The 19529-nt window shown below is 55.3% G+C and overlaps 2 protein-coding genes across 13 annotated transcripts in view; one reads left to right on the forward strand and one right to left on the reverse strand.

Annotated features, from left to right (window-relative positions):
- The window catches only part of ACSF3 (acyl-CoA synthetase family member 3), a 52060-nt gene extending 33183 nt beyond the window's left edge, over positions 1-18877 (forward strand). For 3 of the 11 annotated variants that reach the window (XR_014958019.1, XM_085589978.1, XM_021526925.3), the window contains 3 exons: positions 16351-16485; positions 16947-17058; positions 18336-18877. Coding sequence is in view for 8 of the 11 variants with exons in the window: in XM_085589978.1 (XP_085446104.1) it covers positions 16351-16485; positions 16947-17058; positions 18336-18453 (365 nt within the window). In the remaining 3 variants the exon portion in view is untranslated. Of the gene's footprint in view, positions 1-1016; positions 4938-16350; positions 16486-16780; positions 18193-18335 lie in introns of those variants that run through there. The other 8 variants (XR_014958016.1, XR_014958018.1, XM_077786399.2 and 5 more) reach the window with 5 other exon arrangements.
- LOC146766451 (uncharacterized) lies at positions 3598-18224 on the reverse strand. 2 transcript variants are annotated; one of them, XR_014958020.1, is made up of 6 exons: positions 18110-18224; positions 12304-12432; positions 12051-12163; positions 10674-10873; positions 6934-8243; positions 3598-5390 (listed from the first exon to the last, which is right to left on the reverse strand). XR_014958020.1 is itself a non-coding variant. In XM_085589984.1 (5 exons), the coding sequence occupies exons 1-4, from the start codon at positions 18197-18199 to the stop codon at positions 10828-10830; spliced, it is 378 nt and encodes a 125-aa protein (XP_085446110.1). In that variant the 3' UTR covers positions 3598-8243; positions 10674-10827. The 2 variants fall into 2 exon arrangements, 1 of the variants encoding a protein (XP_085446110.1); XM_085589984.1 differs by having other exon boundaries at positions 3598-8243; positions 18110-18199.
- Positions 18878-19529: the final 652 nt, after the last annotated feature.

The raw sequence follows: 19529 nt of genomic DNA on the forward strand, positions 1-19529 counted from the left end.
TCAGCTTTATTAAAACTATACTATATTATATTAATATACTATTTAAAGAGAAACTGTCCTATTCTATATACTTACTTCTTACTTAGCTATCTAACAACTAACAAACTCACTTTATTAAAACTATACTATATTACATTAATATACTATATTACATTAATATACTATTTCAAGAGATGTTATCCTATTCTACACACTTACTTCTTACTTACCCATCTAACCACTAACAAACTCGTGACTCCCTGCTGAGCCACAGCTGGATCCCACTGGACACTGACCCCAAAAAACCTTCACCAGGATCCAACCCAGCCATCAGAGCAGGTGAACAATCTCCACACCACATTCCACACGGGGAAAAAAAAGGAGCAGAGATAAAGATTGTTTTCTCTTCTCCTCTCTGTGCTTCTCCAAGAAATCCTGAGAGACAGAATTGTGTCTGTCTGTCCAGGGAATGCCAGTGTCACACTGGCTCAGGAAGGGCATCGTGACCAAGTCACCAAGTAATGGGGGGGTGTTTGGGGTCCTTTGCTCCTAAGCATGAAGTACCACTGCTGAATGTTTTCTTGGGAATTCAGCTCTGCTGACAGGTGGGATTTGTCTCAATTTACACAGGGACTGTGTCCCAGAATCATTAACTACCAGCTAGAACCCCCTGAGAGGGGGGTGAGGCCGGGTGGGGGTTGGGTTCCACTTCCAGGCTATCTGCTTCCAGTGATTTGAGGAAATGGCCTCAAGCTGTGCCGGGGGAGGCTCGGGTTGGACATCAGGAGGAATTTCTTTGTGGAAAGGGTTGTTCATTGGCAGGGGCTGCCCAGGGAGATGCTGGAATCCCCATCCCTGGAGGTGTCCAAGGAACAGCTGGACATGGCACTCAGTGCTCTGGGATGGGTGACACGGTGGGGATCAGTCACAGGTTGGATTTAATGACCCTGGAGGTCTTTTCCAACCTCAGGGATTCTCTAATTCCATGATACCCACAGCTCTGATTGCCCCTTCCCCTCTTTACTGTGTGTCAGCAGTGCTGTGGTGGCAGGAGTCAGGCTGGATTTCTGATGCCTTCTGCGTAACCTGATTTACTGCCTGCTCCTGAAGAAGCTGTGATTTATTCTAATTGTTCTCCCGAAGCAGAGCTCACTCTGCCAGCAGTGTCACCACGAGTCCCCAAGCCAGGCAGGCACCGCGGGCTGGGACCGGAGCATCGCCAGCCCCTCACGTGGGGTGCAGGGCAATCAGCTTCAACAATTTTTTTTAGTCAACACTCCTGATGAATATTTCAGCTGCAAAGGAATAGCGTGCATTAATTATTGCAAAGAGATGTCTTTAGGAGAAAATGATTTTGAAATTCAGTTTAATTTCATTGTAATGCGCCGCAAACAGGAAGGGAGTATGTGTGTTTAATTGGCTCTCGGGGGTGAGGCCGGGAAGATGGCATGCCTTTGTCACAGGCCATTAGTGATACAGACTGCATAATGAGGGACTACAATCAGCTCACAGCTGCCGGCTCCTACGGGGAGAGAATGATATTAAATAGAAATCAGTATAAATTAAACTTAACCCTTTCGCCAACCAAGCAGAGCTCAGAGCTGAAACAAGGGAGGGGGAGCAGTGACAGGAGTGGGGGGCTCAGGGTGGGTCAAGGGGTGCTTGGACAACCTCCACCAGCAGCCAGGTGACCTCCTTGATGGTCCCTCAGGCAGGAGGCTTGAACTCCCTTCTCCATCCCTACCCCACCCTGCCTTCCTTACCTTCCCTCTCCTGCTCCATCTCCTGTGGATATGAGGTCAATGGAACTGGGTTTTCCCCAAGTCTCATTTATCCAGCAGTGCCAGGAGTGATCCCATGGCCCCGTCCTCACCCTGCCTGCCCCAGCCTCATCAGCAGCCTCTGGAGATCACTCAGAGGTGGCAAATGTCCTGTGGTGCTAAAAAAAACCTTGAGGGAATGGAAGGGGTTGTGTCCTGGCACAGGGATTGGATCTGGTGGGTGAATTATCCCCATTAAGCACAAATTGGTTACCCTGGAGCCAAAACCCTACTGGCAGGATCCAACAGAGGTGAATCCTGGCCACTGCCAGGCTGTAATTCCCTGTACCTGCCACTCCCAGGTCATCCAGGTGAGGGTTTTACAGGTGAGGCTGAATGCCAGCACAAGGTGTTCCCAAAACGTGTGCCATGGCTTTCGTCAGGGTTCTGCTCCCTCTGACCCTTGTGGTGTCCCCACCAGTGACTACAGGCTGCAGGTGGTGGCCAAGTCCCTCAAGGCTGGGGTTTCACAGAATTATGGGGTGGATTGGATGGGAAGAGATCTTTAAGTTCGCCCTGTGCCATGGACAAGGACACCTTCCACTAGACCAGGTTGCTCCAAGCCCTGCCCAGAAAAAGGGGGGAAGAAACCCAGTGATTTTGATGAATTCAAGCTCATGGCTCTTCTGAGAAGCCTCTGAACTCCTGGTGGTGCCGAGGGGATGTGCTGTTGCTCCCATCCTCTTTATTCCCTGGGATTTGTGCTGCTGTCTGCCAATCCCTCCATCTCTCGTTTCCATCCGAGTGAATTTGATTATTTTTATTTTGTTAACGCTGTTGACAGAGCTGCTTAGATCAAAGTCCCCTCCAGCCATTTCCAGGGAGACTGCTGGGTCTCCACCTGCTGTCCTACATCCAAGTGGCACCGAGCCCTCGGAGGCCGAGCGAGCCCAAAGGAAAACGCCTGTGGGCATCTGGCTCCTGTCCCTGCTGAGCCTGCCCAGCTGTGCCAGGCCCTGCCAGCTGAGGGGCAGCCTCCAGACCCTCACGTGCTGCTGAGAGGGGAGGAGAGGGGAAAAGAGGCAAGGAAGACAATTTTTAGGATGAGGATCTGGCACAGGGTGCCCAGAGAAGCTGTGGCTGCTTCTGGATCTCTGGAAGTGTCCAAGGCAAGGTTTTGGAGCAACCTGGGACAGTGAAAGGTGTCCCTGCCCACGGCAGGGGGTGGCAGTGGGTGGCCTTCAAGGTCGCTTCCAACCCAAACCACTCCATGATCCTGTGAGCAAAATCGAACCTTGGGAACTGGAGGAAAGCAGCAGAGAAACAGCAGCTTCTGTGGTCATCCATCCGTCCATCCGTCCGTCCATCCATCCATCCGTCCATCCATCTATCCATCCATCATCCATTACTCCATCATCCATTCATCATCCATCATCCATCCATCCATCATCCATCTGTCCATCCATCCATCATCCATCCCTCCATGCCCACGGTGCCCAGCCCTGGCACTGCCAGCCTGTGTTATCCCTGCCCAGGAGGCAGGAGGTGCCTTTGGAAGCTCGAGGAGGCTTTGGGAGCGGGGTGGGTGCCCACCACGGTGCCCAGCACTCCCCACAGCTCGTTTCTCCAGAGGAATGTGCCAGTCCTGCCCTGCTCCCTGGGCAGCGACGCGGCCCCGGAGCAGCCTGCTCCCCCAGGGAAGGGCAGCTCCCAGTCACATTTGCCCACACATCCAGAAAATTTGAACCTGGTGTACTCGGGGAGATTTATTTTCAATTACAGGTTAAGGCTGAGACATGAAATAGCACCGGCTCTGAAAGTAGTGCATAAATCCTGCGACAAATCCATGTATCCCTGCTCCATATAATAAGATTTTATTGATTGCTATATTGTATCTGTCAGAATAAAACTCTCTTAATGCACGCATCAGGATGGAGAAGATAGAGAGCTTGTTGGGAGTAGAATCTGATTCAAGAATCAATGCACTTTGATTAATATGTCGTTAAGAAAGTAAGAGTTATTTAACTTGTTTGATGCACATTGCAGAATGATGACTCATATCTTTTAAATTTCTTTCTTTGAGCTGCATTTAAAAAAACCCCACAACCTTGGAGCTGTTTTTCACATTGTTAAATCTTGGTTTATCAGTGAATTTTTGCTGGATCGTTTTGCCCAGGTCACAAATGCCCCTGAACTCCATTAGTAATAAATCCTATGGCCCAAAACACTTCTCATATCCTGTTGTCAAGGCTTTAGAGGGAGAACAGAGTGGACCTGGTGTTTCTTTATTTCTTCTGGATGTTCTGCACTGAAAGACAACATGAGCTGAAAGGGAAAACAAAACCAAACCCCAACCACAACAAAAAGAAGCTGTTTTCCCACTGTGATTACAAATCCAAGCACCAAGGAGGAGCCCTGGCTTAGCTGGGAACATCCCACTCAGCATTCCCAGCTTGCTCCAAAAATGGAACATGCTCTTGCTGCAGCCACGAGTGCCAGGCCAGGGACTGATCCCAGTGACTCTGACAGGTTTCAACCACCTCCTCTCTGTGTCATTTTCTGACTGAGCTCTCCAGTCCACAGCTGACACAGCTGCAGATCCTTGCCATTCCCAGCCCGGGCTCTTGCAGATTCCATAGAAGCATGGAATAGTTTGGGTGAGGAAGGACCTTTCAAGGCCATCAAGTCCAACCCCCATCACGGCCGGAGCACCAGGAGGGGCTGAGGGAGCTGGAAAGGGGCTCAGCCTGGAGGAAAAGAGGCTCAGGGGGGACTTTGTGACTCCCTGACAGGAGGGGACAGCCAGGGTGGGAAGAAGGAAGAGGACGAGACAAAATGGCCTTAGAGAAGGCTTAGGGTGGATAGAGGAGAAAATTTCTTTGTGGAAAGGGCACACAGCATTTTTCATAGAGGTGCACAGAGAGAAATGAAAGAGAAAACAATTTCTGTTTCTGCTCCTTGTTTTTCCCATGTGGAATGTGTTTGGAGATTTGTTTACCTGGGGTGATTGCTTGGTTGGACTCTGGTGAGGATTGTTTGAGCTGATGGCCAATCCAACCCACCTGGGGCTGGACTCTCAGAGAGGGGCACGAGGTGAGTTAGAGTCAGAGAAAGCAGTACATAGTTTTGGGATCCTCCTTTTATATAGTATATTAATGTATTTTAGCACAGTTATAATAAAGAAATCATTCAGCCTTCTGAATTGAGTCAGACATTGCCATTTCTTCCCATTGGGTTCACCTGCATTTCCAATAGCGCTGGAGTCCCCATCCCTGCAAGTGTTGAAAAAACATGGATGTGACACTTGGGAACATGGTATGGGGTGCCCATGGTGGTGCTGCAGGGCTGGTGGTTGGACTTGATGATCTTAAAGATCTTTTCCAGCTAATTGCATGATTCTGTGATTTCCACCCCTTCCCTGCAGTTTTCCAGCAGAGAGGAATGTGCTGTTTGTAGGAAAGGCCCTGGGCAGGTCATCCTTGGCCAGGCACAGCTCTGGGGCTGTGTCCTGAGGAGGAGGAGGAGGAGGAGGAGGAGGATGCAGCCCCATCCCTTGGCACAGGCTTTTCCCGGTGCTTGGCTGTCCCCAGGGAGCAGCAGGTGTTTCCCTGCCAGGGGAATTGCTCACATCCGTGGGTGGAGCACAGACACCTGAAAGAGAAAATACTTGAGGCTGATCAAGGCGGATTATAAATAGAAATGCATCTAATTAGCATCTTAATCTGCAGGTTTTCTGTTTGTTTGCAGTGGCTTTCCTACTCACAAATCCAGCTAATGCAAATTCTATTTTTAAAGAAATGATTCCTTAATTGTAATGTGCTGAAATTATGTGAGTTACCGGTGTGATCCCACCGGATGGAGCGGGGCTCCTGCCTGGAGGAGCTTCTTGAGGAGTCTGGCAGGGATCAGCTCACGGGGGGGCAGGATGGCAGCGCTCAGCTGCTGCCTTTGGGACCCACCTTCCCACAAATGCCACGGAAGGACACCCCCAAAAATGCCAGGTGCACCCCAAATGTGCTGCTGTAGGAAGGGGCAGGAGCAGAAGCCAGACCAGGCACGTGCTGGGCTCCCCTTTCCACCCAGCCCTAGTTTAAGAAGTGTTTTTAAAATTAAAACCATAAAGATGGAATATTTTCTGGTATATCAGCCTTTATCACCCCCAGAGGTTCCTTACACACACACTCAGAGCACTTTGGGGAGAGAATTCTCTTTTTACTTCCTGCTCAAGTATTTATTCTGTCTCCTTGAGGATTCAATATTTCCAGGTTTGCCTGGCTACTGGAAGCCCTGGGGTCACCAGGACATGGGTGGGGTGGCACAAGATGAGCTTTAAGGTCCCTTCCAACCCGAAACCTTCCCTGATTCCGTGATTCTTCCTCCCTGACTGCTGGTGAAAGTGATGTTTTCAGCAGTTCAGAGTGACTTGGGATTTTTGTAGCTGTAAATGAGAGCAGCTTTTTGGCACAGAATTTGTTTACTCTCTAAAGCTCTGCTCTCGTCGTATCAAACATCTTGGATGCCAACCCTTCCCTTCTTTGAGAACCTCTGCTGCACTGAGCCTCCTTTCCAGAGGCATGGAGCAATTGCTCCCCAGCTGAGAGCTGGTGGGAACAGCAGGCACCTGCAGCTCCAAAATCCAGGCTCTGCCCTTTTGTTCTGTGTCTGCTTTTACCCCTCCAGCTCTGCGACAGCAGTGCTGCTCTCACAGCCTGCAGGGAGAGCCTGGAACGAGCCCCTGACTGCTGGGAATCATTCTTCCCATCCCATCTCACTCAATTCCACCCCATTTCAGGGATTTAGGGAGGAATCCTCCCTGGCAGGGTGGGCAGGCCCTGGCACAGGTGCCCAGAGCAGCTGTGGCTGCCCCTGGATCCCTGGCAGTGCCACGGCCAGGCCACAGGTCACTGCATGGAAGAGAAGAGGTGATTCTGCCTTTTGCCAAGGTTTGATTGTCCCTCAGTGGCTGCAGGGAGCAGAGAGATCTGCTCTTATGTTTTTATTATTACCATTATTATTTTTCGTTACCACGTTCTCCAAAGCTCCAGCAGCCACATTCAGCTCTGCAGCCACACCTTGGAGCATTGACTTATTTATTGCTCTTTGAGTTTTCTTTTTCATCTCCGTGTCTGCAGGGATTTCCATAAATATTTAAATGCTAATGTGAAAAAAAGAAGCGTTTTTCATTTTTACTTACTTTTTCTTTTCTGGCTGGTCCTCTGGGCAAACCCATCTGCAGTAATTCAGGCTGGAGGAGTCAGGGGTCCCTGCTCAGCCTGCTTGTGTCATATCAGTCACTGAGGAGTTGCTGCTAGTGAGGACTGAGCCTCCAAACTCTTGGCTGCCTGGTTTGCAGAAACCTTCCAGGTTTGCCTGGTTTACCCAGTGCTTTCCATTGGAGCAGGACGTGCAGCCTGGGGAGTGTTCATCTGCTCCTGTCCTTCAGTTCTGAGGGCTTGGAGAGGCTCCTGGTCATGCTGAGCTGAAGAAATGAGATAAAAATGAGGAGCAGCACCTCTGCCAGGCCAGGCAGGGTCTGAGGTGCTGCCAGGCTTTGCCAAGGCTGAGCTTCCATGTGGTGCTGTCCTTTCCTGGCTGGATTCCCAGGCCTTGGCTGGCACAGGCTGTGTGAGGGTGCCCAGTGCCAGCCCTGGCCAAGGCTGGAGCAGGAACCATCTGCAGCAGCCCCCAAGGCCCCAGAACAATAGGACAGACGAGGCTCTTTGGTAGCCAAAGCTGCTGCCCAGTGGGATGTGATGGGAAGTCTGGCTTGCAGGGGATGGGAGAGGGATGGGCTGGAGAAGGGATGCAGTGGATGGTGCTTTCCCTGCCCCAGGGGCATCCCGAGTGCAGATACTGCAGTGGGACAGTGACACCAGAGGACACTAAACACTGCCCTGTGCTCAGAGAAGGAGAAAAATCCTCCTGGGAGCAGGGAAAGGTCTGTGGTGGAGTGAGCCCACTCACGGGAGCCAGGAGGGGATGTGGAGGGGGAATGGGCATGGTGAAGGAAATAGGATGTGCAGACAAGCCAGGAGGGCCAGTGGGCATCACCCTGACTTCTCACCCTGCTGAGAGGAGTGAATGTGAGGAGCCTTTGGAGAATACATGTGTGAGGGGAAGGAATCTGTGACAGATCAGCTGAGACAAGGGTTAGCTGCACTCGAGGCAGGTCCCCAAGTCCCTCTGTGTGTGCCCTGGCTGGAAGCAGGGTGGGCAGAGCTCAGCTCAGGCTTGGATCAGGCTTGTTTTACCTGCTCCTTTCCCCTCCCAGGTGCCCGAGCTGCTGCCAGCACTGCTGGCACTGCTCCATGTCCCACGCAGCCACACAGCGTGGGGAGGAGAGCCTTATTAGCACAGCTCTTTGTGAGATGCCCTTGAGTGATTTATTTTTTTTCCAGGTGTAAATGCCAGGGGAGGCTGTTCCAGTGCTTCCCATTCTTTCATCTCGGCAGGGTTTTGCCCTTTCTCCCAGCATGGCTCTGACAGCAGGCTCGGCGCTGCTGCCTGTGGAATACAAAGTTCCCTGTTAGAGAGCATGACAGGAATTCATTCCAGGCTGGGGCTTGCTTTTTTTTTTTTTTTTTTTAATTTCTGATTTTCTTTTTTCCTCATGCTGGCTGCTCCAGGAGTCTCTGGAGAAGTTCTGAGAGTGGGGAGTCTTGTTGTTGAACCCCTTTCTCCTGGGAGCAGCACCTTGAAGATGGCCCAGTACCTTTCCCAGATCAATAGATCAATCATGGAATATCCTGAGCTGGAAGAGGATATTCCATGATTGCAGAATGATGACTCATATCTTTTAAATTTCTTTCTTTGAGCTGCATTTTAAAAAAACCCCACAACCTTGGAGCTGTTTTTCACATTGTTAAATCTTGGTTTAAGATCATCAAAGTACAAATCCTGGCCCTGCACAGACACCCCAACAATCCCAGCCTGTGCCTGAGAGCATTGTCCAAAGGCTCCTGGAGCTCTGGCAGCCTCAGGGCCGTGCCCGGCACCCTCTGGAATAAAAAAAACTTTTCCAGATACCCACCCTAAACCTGCCCTGGCACAGCTTCGTGTGCATGGACAGAAAGGGCTGCAAAGCAGCTTTGAGCTGTGGTACAATTCCCAAGGTGCAGGAACAGCAATTCCCTTCCAATGGATTGATTCCCTTTCTCAGGAGCCATTCAATTACCTCCAGATTCCACATGGGTGGCCAAATCCTGCTCTGCCTCAGTGGCCAGGGGCCAACAGAGCCTGGCAGCCACTGCTTGCTCCTGGATCTTCTGTGGGAGAGGCGTGGCAGCAGCTGGTGGCAGCCTCAGGATTTTGGTGTCTTTGGATGGTCCCTCCTGTGCCCAGCAGGACCCTCCAGGCCAGAGCAGGAAGGGCTCTTCATTTCTAGGGCTGGGGGAGGCTCTGGGATGGAGTTTCACAGAATCCCAGGATGGTTTGGGTTGGGAGAACCTTAAAGCTCATCCATCCCACCCCCTGCCATGGGCAGGGACACTTTCCACTAGCCCAGGTTGCTCCAAGCCCTGTTCAGCCTGGCCTTGGACACTTCCAGGGATCCAGGGGCAGCCACAGCTGCTCTGGGCACCTGTGCCAGGGCCTGCCCACCCTCACAGGGAAGGATTTCTCCCTGATATCCCATCTGAGCCTACCCCCTCCCTTTCAGTTTGAAGCCATTCCCTGTGTGCTGTCCCTCCATCCCTCGTCCCCATCCCTCTCCAGCTCTCCTGGAGCCCCTTCAGGCCCTGGCAGGGGCTCTGGGCTCTCCCTGGATCCTTGTTTTCTGCAGGTGAAACCCCCAGCTGTGCCAGGCTGGCTCCAGAGCAGAGGGGCTCCAGCCCTGGAGCAGCTCCGTGGCCCCTCTGGACTTCTCCAGCAGCTCCACATCCTCCCGCTGTGGCTGGAACCTGCCTGGGGAGCAGCTGCCTGTCCCACCCCGGGCACAGATCTGGGGCTGCAGCTGCTGAGCCACTCTCCTCCCAGGCCCTGCTGGAGGGTTTTGGCAGCAGACTGGAGTTGTGCTGCCAGCCAGGGCTGCCCGTGCCAGGACAGCAGCTGGATCCAGGAGAGCAGTGCTGGCCCTTCTCCCGGTGCCAGGGGCTCTGCTGGCCAGGCTGGGGACACCAGGACAGGCTTTGTCCTGCACCCCGGGAGAGAGTGGGGGCCTGGGAGCTGCTGGGGAGAGGATTTCCTCATGAATAATGGCTGTGGAATTAATATACATGCGGTTTTTTGAGGAAGTTTCAGACTCTGCCCCTCAGGAGCCTTTGATGCTTGATCCATGAGCACGGGCTGCAAACCCAGCGGGCTCGGAGCAGCCCAGTGTCCTTGGGCAGGGCTCCTGGGAGCCCAAGGGTGGCATCTGCTGGTCCAGGTGACCTGGTGAGGACTCGAGTATCCCCCAAGAGTCGCTCCAAGGATGTGGCACGCTCCAAAGGGAGCAGCAAGTTGGACTCTGGGAGCCTGGCAGGGTGGAAAAGGTGGGGGAAAGCAGGAGCTGATGATTGCAGCTGCACTGGGATTAACAGGACCTGCTGAGCCCTGAGCTGCTGGGAAGGCAGCCTGCTTCCAGGGAATGCGAGTGCTGAAGGGCTGGGGTGGATGGGGACGACTGGGGAGAGGAGACCCAGTCTTTCCCAAGTCTAATTAGTGTTAATTAGCTACAATTAGTGCTCGTGACCTCTGTTGGCAGCCAAGATGGCTGACAGCAGGGACACGCATTCCTCACTTCCACGCCATAAATCAAGCTGAAGTTGCTCAGTTATTTAGCCTATCATTTGGCATTTCATTAAATAGATCTGAGCACATACATCAGCGCTGCTGAGGCGGTGTCAATCCCTGCAGGAGCTGGGATGGCTCCCATCAATCCCCACAGTGCCAGGGAGGCTCGGGAGCACTGAGAGCTGCACCCTTCCCAGCATCTCTGGGGTGCTGGGAACTCACCCGAGGCCAGGATTCCAGCAGAGAGTGGCTCACAGGAGCTGCTGTTGGTCCTGCAGGGAGATGTGGCTTGGAGAGAGGCTTCACTTGGAGGATGAGGAGGAATTCCTGAGCTGGGGACAGTCTGGAAGGTCCCTGTTGGAGGCAGGATGTTGCTTCAGCTGGGCCCTGCTTTGCCACCGTGTCTTCTCCCATCTCTTCTCCTAAGGAACAGGAGAAGGGTGACCAGCCTTCCCTGGTACCTAGCAGCCTTAGATGTTAGGGGAGCTTTCCAGCAGTGGAGTCCCCATCCCTGCAAGGATTTAAAATCCATGAGGATGTGCCACTTGGGGACACGGGTTAGTGCAGGGGAGCAGGTGGAATAGACAGTCCTAAGGACCTTTTCCAAGCCAGATAATTCCATGATTCTCCAATACCAGCAGCATTCCCATGGCACCCCGGAGGGGGACTCTGCCTCGTGCTGCTGCAGGGTTTGTGCTGGGCTGCCCCAGGCCTTCTCTGCCCTCCCTCTGCCAGTGCTCCAGCAGTGAGTGCCCAGCCCGGGCTGGCACGCTGATCAATCTTCTTTAATGGACTGCAAAGCCGACGGTGCGGCGGCAGGTCGCGCAGCGCCGCGTGATGGATTGCGCCTTCCCGCCCTTGGTATCGAATGAAATATTTATGATTTATCCCAGCTAATAAACTGGAGTGAAGGGTGTGATGTATGGCAGCAGATGGGGATCTGTGGAGGCAGTTTTCCTGCTCTGGGGGCAGGGAAAGGTGGGTGGCCGTGACGGAGAGGCAGCGCTCGGCCGCCCATCCCACGGCCCGGGATGGATTATCTAATTCCTATAAAAAACCTTTAGCGCTTGCCTTATAATCATTTATCCACCCCACGTGGCTTTTCTCCAGCTCAGGAGCCTCTGGGAATGGCAACAAACCATTTCTTTTTGCTGTGGGCTCGGGAGCCTGTGCCCAGAGGGATGGGAGGAGAGGCAGAGTGACCACAGGACTGTCACCGCTGTGCCACACTTGGCAGATTCCCAGCCCCACTGTGTCTGCACTACCTGCAAAAAAAATTCCTTCCCATGGGTTTAGGAGAGTGGTGAGACACGAAACTACCCTGGAAAGAGCAGGGAAGCTTGAAAATACGTGAGAAATGTGACAGACACATGGAGCTTATGGCTGCAGGAGGATTCCAAAGCCTGTGAAGCAGCATCTCCATGGTCTGCTGCTGGAGCTGATCTGCAGGGCATGAATCTGGTGCTGAAAGGAGGAGGATGAAGGGGAACCTTCCTGCCAGCTGCCTCTGTGTGGTCAGGGGGACAATCACAAGCCCTGGCGTGTCCCCATCCAGCTGTGGGTGCTGGGGTTGGAGACTTGCTACTGCAAAATCCTCACCTGGCAAAGGGGGTTTTAGCCCCCGGATTTTGCCTCTGCTCTCCCAAGTGATGAGGATCAGGATCAAGGCTCAGGCTCTTCATCACCTGCCTGGGTTGCTGGACCAATCCTACCTGGAAAATAAATCATAATCCTCATCAGCGAGGTGTGTCTGTCAGAGGGTGAGCTCTGCCTCAGCCTGCTGGACCAGCAGCCTCGACAATGATTCCAGGGAAGTGGGAGGCAGGTAGGAGTTAATGCAAAGATCCAGAACCTCCTGCTCCTGGTGTGTGATGCCACTCCTCATCCCACGGGGCAGCTCCTCCTCATCCCTCTGCTGTCCTGCCAGCTGTTCCCTTTCTGCCCGAGTCGCCTCTGGATCAGTGTGCTTGGAGATCCTCTGCTGAAAGGCACCAGAGAAGGGCAAAGACTGATGATTCCAGCTGCCTTCCTGCAAGATTCCTGGGGGTTTTCCAGCTGGGAGCTTGCTGGTCCCCCCCCGACACTCCCTTGGTGAGAGCAGCAGTTCCAGAGGAGTGCAGGAGGGTGAGTGCACTGCTCCAGCTCTTCCCTCTGGAAATGAGGGATCATCCTGGCAGGAGAACAGCTGACAGCAGGGAATTCCTCCTGGAACTGGGGTAAAAAAAAAAACCCAAACCAACATAAATTTGGGTTAAAAAAAACCCCAAAAGTGCAAGGTGAACTGTGTGGTCTGAAGGAGCTCTGCTGGCTGCCCATGGGTGGCACGTGGTGGCTCTTCTGTGTCCCTGCGGGTCAGTGTCACCTGGAGGAGTGGCTGGGAGACATTCCTGCTCTCCATCCCCACTCTGAGGGCTGAGCTCTGCCTGGAACACTTGAAAGCCAAGAGTTTGCAAAAATCGGGAGTGATTCATTAACAGCAAAAAGGTCTAATTAATATTTGAAAGTGCTCCAGCCACATCCTGCTGCTGGCAGGGAAGAGCCCCCCAGCATCCCCGGCGCCGCTCGGGCCCCCGGAGCTCCTGACTAGAGCATTAACTGCCTCCAGAGCAGGAGGCTGAGATAATCAGCAAAATCATCTGCCTTTCAAAGGGGACATTTGCTGGGTTTGGTGTTTCCTGCTGTGCAGCACTTGGCCTGCTGGAGCTGGGGCAGGCAGCACATCTGCAAAGAGCCAAATCCCCTGGGAAGGATGCTCGTGGGCCAGGCTCTGGGGCTTTGGTTTCAAACCTGGCCCTGCACATCCTCAGGTGGGAGGAACACCCAGGACACAGCCAAGGCAGAAACGTTCCTGCTCTCAAATCAGCTGAGTCAGGACAGGAAGATTTCACTGATCTTCCCCTTCCAAGTGCATCCTCTTCGTTGCACCACATCAAAGATCAACACCAACTCCTCGGCCTGGGGTGGGCTCCTCCTGGGGGCTGAGCTCTGCTCATCACCTGCGTGCAGGGCTGCAGTCCTGCACTCACAGAGCCCCAGCACAAAGCCAGCACTGTCCCTGCTTGCCCAGCACTGTCCCTGCTTGCCCAGCACTGTCCCCTGCTTGCCCAGCACTATCCCTGCTTGCCCAGCACTGTCCCTGCTTGCCCAGCACTGTCCCCTGCTTGCCCAGCACATCCTGGAACATTCCTGACCCTCTATCTTCAATCAGGCTGAAGCCACCTGATTTACCTAAAAAGTCTTTTTTTTTAATGCATACTTCAGCAACCTGAGAGCTCCCCGAAACCACTCAGCGTTTCATTTCTTGAGCCAGCGTTCCCTAGGTCAATAGCTGGTTGCACCTTTGATGTGGGAACCGTGCTGTGTTTGCCAGGAACAAACTGCCCCGTGGGCGAGGGTTTGATTCTGCAGCTCAGCTCGAGGAGCAAAGGGACTCTTGTTCTCCACATGCTGGGGAGCAGCTCCGGCAGCCTCTTGGTCCCCACGAGGTCTCAGCACTCAGGGAAGGAGGTGCTCAAACTACAGCAGAGTCCCAAGGGCGCTCTCGTGTTTGCAGGGAGGATTTTGCAGCTTGAGGAACCTCAAGGCAGAAATCTCTGCAGGTTGAGTTGGGAAATGTTGGTCTCCCTTTCCTGAGTCTCCTTCTGCAGCTCGCTGGAGGGTGCTGAGGGCTGGGAGCAGGTTGGTTGTCCAGAGCAGCTGTGGCTGCCCCTGCATCCCTGGCAGTGCCCAAGGCCAGGCTGGACAGGGCTTGCAGACTCCTGAGATAGTGGAGGATGTCCCTGCCCATGGCAGAGGTGGAACAAGATGAGTTTTAAGGTCCTTCCAACCCAAACCTTTGCCTAATTCTATGTTTTTAACTGGAGAAATACATCTATAACCGCCTGTAACTCCAGCAAAGGGCAGCCCCCGCCGGCGCAGAGCCTGCTCAATATGCAGCTCAGCAGAGCCTTTAACATTTCACAGAACAGATGCCCACTGAGCATCTTGAAACAAATCCAAAGGTAGCAGTGAGGGCTGCTGGCAGGGAAGCAATAATCCCACGGCCCCGGGCCACGAGGTGCTGCTGCCACGGCTTGTGAGGTGACAGGAGCTGGGGGCAGCGGCCCAGGCAGGCAGAGGAGGAGATGGGGTGTCAGACACCCCGATCTCATCAGCCAAAATTCCCTTTCTGGTGCAGCTGGCCCAGGGCTGGGGTGCTGGTTGTGGTTCTGAGCTGCATCCTGCTGGATGGAGAGACTGGGATGGATGGGACACGGCACCAGCAGCTGGGCCCTGGGGCAAGGGACTCGCCCGTGACCCCCAGGAGGACGGGCACAGTCCTTGCTGTGGCTCTCGGGGCAGCACCACTTTGGAAGTGACACTCAGCACTGCTGGGGACAGTTGTGGAGCAAATTCAGCATCTTTTGAACTGGTCTCCCTGGCCTGGGAATGCCCCACTGGCTTGGGAAGCAGGGAAGGCTGGATGTGCCACGGCACAGCTGCCTGATGTGCTGGGCTGGAAGCAGATGGCGCAGGGCAGAGGGTGACGGGGCTGTCCTCAGGGCATGGCACCCCCCAGAGCAGCCGGGCTGTCAGCGTGGGAAGTGACAGCCAGGGCCTGATGCTGGAGAGGAGATGGAAGGGAAGAGAGGGGGGAAATGACAGAGCTGGTCCCAGGAGCTGGCAGTAGTCACAATAACGATGTGACACAGCCCCTCCCTGCACTGTGCTGCCAGTGGAATGGAGGGATCCGGGTGGGAAGAAGCAGTGATGGCATTTGTAGGAAGCACAGGGATGCCAGGGCACCACGGGGATGCCAGGGCAGCAGCACTGTCAGGGATCATTCCCCCATCAGGGCAGAAGGAAAGCAAATGTGCCTGGTTTCCTGTACTGACACCCCAAAGAATGCCACGGGAAGTGTGTGCCTCTGAACCAGGGCTGAATTCCCTCTCCTCTCCCCATCTTTGTGTGAATAAGCAGCTCCTGCTCCTGGCTCTCCCAGTGCCACCGTTGAATTAATGTCCCCTGTCCCACCGTGTGTCAGTCACACGCCGTGGCATCAGGGTGCACGAGGCAGTTCATCACAGCAGCCACGACTTCCTCCCACTCCAAGCAGCCAAACACCCAGAGAGCTCCAGTTTCAAACTTTGCTCAACTTCAGAATATTCCAGACAGCCCTCAGCATCCACAGAGTGCCAAGGGGCAGGCAAATACAGGAACAATTAATCATTCCCTGGCTGAGCTGAGCTGCTCGGGATCTTGGCAGATGCCAGCTGAGCAGGGACACAGCTCTGCTGGGGAACAGCCTGGATTTTCAGGACTGATTCTGATGTTTCCTTGCCCTGACAGTGTAAATCTCCGGGCTTTTGCTGCACCACAATGCCAGCAGTGAGCTGGAAATGGGCTGTGAAAACTGCATCACTGCTGGCACTGCTGCCCTGTGGCACCTGGCTGGGCTGATGATGGGGTCACACCTGTGGGAAGGACAGCTCGGACCAAACATCTTGCTCAGGACAGGCTCATTTTCCCGATGTTATTCCCCATTTTTTTTTTAGAATCACTGAATGGTTTTGCTTGGAAGGACCTTAAAGCTCATCTCATTCCACCTCCCACTGTCCCAGGTGGCTCCAAACCCTGTCCAAACCCTGTCCAACCTGTCCAAACCCTGTCCAACCTGTCCAAACCCTGTCCAACCTGGCCGTGGACACATTCAGGGATGGGGCAGCCCCAGCTTCTCTGGGCACCCAGAGCCTCCCCACCCTCACAAGGAACAATTCCTTCCCAAATCCCATCTAACCCTACCTTGCAGCAGTGGGAACCCACTCCCCCTTGCAGCACCACCAGAGTGCCACATCCACATGCCAGGAAAGGCAGAGGGGGGTCAGGGGAGCAGCCTCTGATGGAGCTGTCTGTTTTCCAGGAGACACGGCAGCGTACAAGAATGGAGTGTACTGGATCAAGGGCCGCACCTCTGTGGACATCATCAAAAATGGGGGGTTCAAAATCAGCGCCCTGGAGGTGGAACGCCAGCTCCTGGCACACCCCCACATCTCAGGTCTGTGCTGTCCCTCCTGCTGCCTGCCCAGAGGGGACAGAGCGTGGGGACACTGCTCTGGGGCATCCCCTGGAGCTCCCCCCTCCAGGGATGTTTAAACCCCACAGCTCCTGCTCTGCCAGGGCCGCAGCCGAGCCAGCAGCAGCTCCTCTCTGCTTTTGGCAAGGAGGCTCTGGTTAAATCTGCCCTGCCCTGGTGCGTGGCCCTGTGCCAGGGGTCAGAAGTGGTGCCCCCAGCTCCACACCACTCCGCACATCACCTTCCTCCCCGTTAACCCCGCGTTCCCAAACCGCAGAGCTTCCTGCCTTCTCCACGTGAAAAGCTCCGTTCTGGTGCCAGCACAGAACTCGGCGGCATTTTCCCATTCTAACACCCCGTGGCATTTCCCTCCTGAGCCCCGAGCCCCTGCCCTGCCCCCGGGAGCTGCCGGGCCCCGAGGGCAGTGGCTGCTGTCCCCGCAGACGTGGCGGTGATCGGGCCCCCGGACGCGGTGTGGGGACAGCGGGTCAGCGCCGTGGTGAGGCTGCGCCAGGGCCAGCTGCTCTCCGCCAGGGAGCTGAAGGACTGGGCCAGGTAAATCCCGGGCCAGGGGACACGCAGGGCTCAGAGCCAGCAGTCTGCTCAGCAGGGACGGGTCGTAGGATCACGGCATCGTTTAGGTGGGAAGGGATCTTAAAGCTCACCCAGTGCCACCCCCTGCCATGGCAGGGACACCTTCCACTGTCCCAGGGGGCTCCAAGCCCTGTCCAACCCAGCCTTGGACACTTCCAGGGATCCAAGGGCAGACACACCTTCTCTGGGCACCTGTGCCAGGGCCTCAGCACCCTCACAGGGAAGAATCTCTTCCCAAATCCATCCCTGCCCTTTGGCAATTTGAAGCCAATCCCCCTTATCCAAGCACTCCAGGCCTTATAAAAGAGTTATTCCCTCACACCTCCTCTTTTCCCACCTGAGCAAGCCCAGCTCTCAGCTTTCCCTCACAGGAGAGACACTCACTCTGCTTTAGGTGGCTGCTCAGCCCTAAATCTCGTGCCAGGGACACGGTGACCCAGCCAGGAGATCCCCTCATCCCCCACCCGCAGCCTTGGGGATCCCCCAGGTTGTTCTGGGGGTGGCTGGTGGCAGGCTGGGGGCTTTGCCCAGCCCCCCCGGCACCGCCCTGCCTGCCCCCCTGCCAGAGCGTTCCCTGCTCTCTGTCTCTTGCCATCGCCGTGCCCAGCGCTGTGCCAGGGACGGGCTCCGGTGCCCTGGAGCGCCAACGCCCCGCGGGGTCCGGCGGCGCTGCCAGCCCCGCCCGCCTCTCCCTCTCGCCCTGTCTCTGCCCTTTAATTTTTATGTCACTTCGGCTCTCTCGGCCCCGGTTCTCGCACTCCCCGGCAGGAGACACACGTCGCTCTTCACAGCGATTCATTTGGCGGCTCTCGCCGGGGGGCTCCCGGGGCTCCCGGGGCTCGGCAGAGCCGGCACCTCGCCTTAGAGCCGGTGCCGGGCGCTGCCGGAGCCGGGCACGGCCCCGGCTTGGTGACACAGGGGCAGCAGAAGGCAGGAGAGCCCCGGAGGGCACGGGGTGGTGCTGGGGCTGCGATCGCTGCTGCCACCCGCATCCCCCGGGGAGGAGACTCACCCGCGGGCCCCTCCGGGCTCCTGCCCCGCTGGCGCTGTCCCTGCCCCGGGGACAGCCAGTGGTCCCAGTGCCCAGGCTGAGCACAAACATCCCGCAGCATCTCCCGGCGGGCTGAGCTCTAATGGGCTCCCGGGATGTGGGTGGGGGTCCCAGGTGGGGCTGGTTGGGCTCCTGGGCAGGCTCAGCTGGTCCTGCCCAGCTGTAACAGCTCCGTTCGGTGTTCCAGGGACACCATGGCTCCCTACGCCATCCCAACAGAGCTGATCGTGGTGGAGGAGATCCCGCGCAACCAGATGGGCAAAGTCAACAAGAAGGAGCTTCTGAAACGCTTTTACCCAGCCTAGTGCCCACCCGGGGGGCTTGGCCCCGATCCACGGCCATTCTGCCCCTGAGGAGGAGCCGGGGGATCATCCCTGGCAGCTCTGGGCTCACTGCAGCCCCGTCCTCAAATAATGTCCACTAAAAGTAGGATTTGTCCCTCCTGGCTGAGCTGAGACACAGCTGCAGAGTTGGGGTTTCCTTGTGGGGAGCCCTTTGCAGGAATCACAGAATGGTTTGGATTGGAAGGGACCTTAAAGTCCATCCAGTGCCACCTCCTGCCATGGGCAGGGACACCTCCCACTACCCCAGGGTGCTCGGAGCCCTGTCCAACCTTCCAGGGATGGGGCAGCCACAGCTGCTCTGGGCACCCTGTAGCAGGACCTCTCCAGCCTCACAGGGAGTGATTTCCCAGCAGAAATAAAGAATAAATCCAAAATCACACATAAATACTGACTGCATTATCCAGTGTATTCGCCACCACCAAGTGATCCCAGTGCTCCATTGATAAATCCCACCTTTCAGCATAGAAGTTTGTCCTGTGTGACTCCACACACGAGCTGCCAGCCCCAGGGGCTCGATGATGCCAGCGTGGCACAGCAGCCCCCAACCAGTGGGTCCATCTGCTCTGGTCCTGTCCAGTGCTGGGGGGCTGACAGGGAGCTCCAGCTTTGCCAGCAGCTGGTGGGGCTCTGGGAGCACCAGGGAGGGCAGGAGGAGCAAGGAGCACGGGTAATTCCTTTGTTAGGGTCACTTGAGCCCCAGAAATCTGGGACATGTAGAGAACATGGAAAGGACATGGAGGGGCCCGTGGCAGGCACATGGTGCTGGGCAGAGCGGGCAGAGGGGAGCTGGGAAAAGGGGAAGGGGATGTGGATGGGGACAAGCTTCGTCCTGCACAGGGGTCTGTCCATGCCAACACCCTGCCCACAGTGGCATCTCCAGGATTTTGGTACTGCAGGCTCACAAGGATTTGAGATGGGGACACGAGGGGCACCCAGAGCCCCTGAGCCACCTCTCAGTGCCCCACGTGCCAGGCCCAGGGACACACACACGTGTGCAGCCCAGCAGCAGCGGGAGGGCCCGAGCCGATCCTTTGTTA

The sequence above is a fragment of the Lonchura striata genome, chromosome 11 (genome assembly GCF_050655825.1).
Source record: "Lonchura striata isolate lonStrDom1 chromosome 11, ASM5065582v1, whole genome shotgun sequence".
NCBI lineage: Eukaryota > Metazoa > Chordata > Aves > Passeriformes > Estrildidae > Lonchura > Lonchura striata.